The sequence below is a fragment of the Onychostruthus taczanowskii genome, unplaced genomic scaffold (genome assembly GCF_017590055.1).
Source record: "Onychostruthus taczanowskii isolate IOZ18803 unplaced genomic scaffold, ASM1759005v1 scaffold1454, whole genome shotgun sequence".
Taxonomy (NCBI): domain Eukaryota; kingdom Metazoa; phylum Chordata; class Aves; order Passeriformes; family Passeridae; genus Onychostruthus; species Onychostruthus taczanowskii.
In genome coordinates this window covers 1-2,937 of record NW_024498635.1, presented here as the reverse complement: position 1 = coordinate 2,937, position 2,937 = coordinate 1, and the positions used below count along the sequence as shown (strand labels likewise).

General features: G+C 53.3%; 1 protein-coding gene across 1 annotated transcript; it reads right to left on the bottom strand.

Moving 5' to 3' along the window:
• Nucleotides 1-6: 6 nt before the first annotated feature.
• Nucleotides 7-2,873, bottom strand: LOC121332701 (eukaryotic translation initiation factor 3 subunit I; the record flags this gene model as incomplete). The annotated part of the gene is made up of 6 exons (XM_041398399.1): nucleotides 7-122; nucleotides 634-726; nucleotides 1,327-1,400; nucleotides 1,803-1,892; nucleotides 2,168-2,278; nucleotides 2,746-2,873. Coding segments are annotated over 6 exons (578 nt in total), but the record flags the coding sequence as incomplete, so codon positions are not given.
• Between the last annotated feature and the right edge of the window lie 64 nt (nucleotides 2,874-2,937).

Here is a 2,937-nt window from a genome sequence, read left to right as displayed (position 1 = left end):
GAGAAGGGAAAAGAAGAGGAGAGGAGAGGGAAATTCTCCTTCAGGCTTCAAACTCGAACTCGAAGTACTGGGGGTCGAAGTAATGGATGCGGACGTAGCCATCCTCACCCCCACTGCTGTAGCTGCAGGGAGGAAAGGGAAAGTCAGGAATGCTGCTGGCAGCAAACAATGGCAAGTCTGCCCTCACCACCCCCTCCTGAAACTGGTACAAGAATCACAAAGTGGAAAAAAAGATCAGTGATGTGGCCCAAGAGTGGGGCAGGGTGCGAGTGACCCCCTGGGCTGGCTCAGAATGGAGAATTCAGGGGCTGGTTCCATTCCCAGCACAGAAATCCCCTGAGTTTGGTCATATCCCAGTTAAAAAGTGGGATTGGGTGGACTGGGGACACTGCAAGATCCCCAGGGGGGCTCTCACCTCTTGCCATCAGGGTGGAAGGCCACGCTGTTGATGGGCCCGAAGTGCCCCTTGACTCTGCCAAACTCCTCCTCAAAAGCCAAGTGGAAGAACCTGGGAGGAGGAAAATCGAAATTGTCACAAGCCCAGGAGGGACAAAACTACAGAATCCTCAGAAAAAAAAAAAAAAAAAATTGGGTGGACTGGGGACACTGCAAGATCCCCAGGGGGGCTCTCACCTCTTGCCATCAGGGTGGAAGGCCACGCTGTTGATGGGCCCGAAGTGCCCCTTGACTCTGCCAAACTCCTCCTCAAAAGCCAAGTGGAAGAACCTGGGAGGAGGAAAATCGAAATTGTCACAAGCCCAGGAGGGACAAAACTACAGAATCCTCAGAAAAAAAAAAAAAAAAAAAGCTCAAGGGTTCCTCCAGCACTGCCAGCTTCCCAAAGGAAAGGGAAGAGCAATCCTTGGGGTGCCAGGAGTGCTCTGGGTGAGGATTCAGCCCTGCCAGAGGGAAAAGGACCAACCTGGCCTCGAATTTGCCAATCCTGGTGGAGGTGGTGGTCACATCCATGGCCTCTTGCCCTCCTCCCAGCACCACCTGCAGGGGAGGGAAAGCAGAGAAATCACAGCTCTTCATTTAGGGATTTAGGGAATCCTGGCACCACTGAGGTTGGGAAAGACCTCCAAGATGGAGCCCAGCATTGATCCCACCTTGAACCAGTGAGTGCCAGGTCCAGAGGCTCCCTGGACACTTCCAGCACAAACCCGGGGGGGAAAAAAATACAGAATCCTCAAAAAAAAAAAAAAAAAAAAGCTCAAGGGTTCCTCCAGCACTGCCAGCTTCCCAAAGGAAAGGGAAGAGCAATCCTTGGGGTGCCAGGAGTGCTCTGGGTGAGGATTCAGCCCTGCCAGAGGGAAAAGGACCAACCTGGCCTCGAATTTGCCAATCCTGGTGGAGGTGGTGGTCACATCCATGGCCTCTTGCCCTCCTCCCAGCACCACCTGCAGGGGAGGGAAAGCAGAGAAATCACAGCTCTTCATTTAGGGATTTAGGGAATCCTGGCACCACTGAGGTTGGGAAAGACCTCCAAGATGGAGCCCAGCATTGATCCCACCTTGAACCAGTGAGTGCCAGGTCCAGAGGCTCCCTGGACACTTCCAGAGGTGGTGACTGCCTCCAGCACTTCCCACTGATCCCACAGATCCCACAAATCCCTCAGCAGGCCTCCAAGCCCCTGAGGAATTCCCACCTCCCTGACACATTCTATCAGAGGATTTGTTCCCAGTGCCTGACCCAGCAAAATTCCCCAGGCTCATTCCAGAGTCCTGGTTTTGGGCTGGACTGGGAACTCCCACAATGCAGGATTCCCAGGATCAGTGACACCTCAGGGAGCTCATCCTTACGTGGTCAAAAATGGGGGAAAGGGCAGCAGAGTTCACCGGCCGCTCCGTCCGGAACGTCTTCAGGTGCTCCAGGGATGTGCAGTCAAAGAGCTACGAGGGGAAAAGGAGAAATTCATGAATCAGCTCCAGCTGCTGGGCCTCACCTGCACGGGTGTTCCCTCTGCAAGCTCAAATCCCAAAAATATTCCCCCAGAAAGGCAAGTCTTCCACCTTCCAGAACTGACAAACTAGAGAAATACCCAAATATTTAATTTTCAACGCCTGGCTGTTCATTTAGCACCTCCCCTTTCTCACTGAACATTCCCCAGGGAGCAAAACTCCCTCTGAGCAGAGATCCTGCCAGGAAATCTGCAGGAAAAGCTCACCTTGGCTGTGTTATCCTTGGAAGCAGTGATGAACATGGTCATGTCCCGGGAGGTCTGGATGTCGTTGATTTGCTTGGTGTGCTCCTTGATATTGGACAGCTGCTCCCCTGACTGGGGGGGAAGAGGAGTTTTCATGGGGCTGGGAAGGGATTCCCTCATTAAAAACACCTTGGGAGAACATGGAATAGATTCCTGGGAGAACATGGAACAGAACCCTGGAATGCATTGGAAGGGAATTTAGGAATGGATTTAGTTCCACACCCCTGTGCTGAGGTGTCACTTCCAGCCTCGCTTGGGGGGAGCCTCAGATTTTAAAAAGGGGATGGAAAAAGGAGTTTTCAGGGAGCTGGGAAATTATCCCCTCACTAAAAACAACATGGAATGGAACCCTGGAATGCTTTGATCTGGAAGAGAATTTAGGAATGGATTCAGTTCCACCTCTCTGTGCTGTGACAATTCCAGCCTCGCTCAGGACAGCCCCACATTTCACTGATCCCTGCTGAAGCTGCTGTTTGTGGAGCCCCCCAGAGCCCCATTCCAGCCCTGCTCCCCCTGGGAATGCTCTCCCAGGCCCTGACCTTGGCACTGAACTGGTTGAGCTCGCCGTTCTCGTGGCCAGCAATGATGAACTCCCCGAGCGGGCCCCACACGGCGCTGGTGATCTTGGAGTCACTGCAGGGAATCTTCATGTAGGGCTCGTTGTTCTCTGGGGGAAGCAGCAATCAGCCACCCACAGCCAGCACTTATCCTTCCATGTCCCCTGCTCAGCT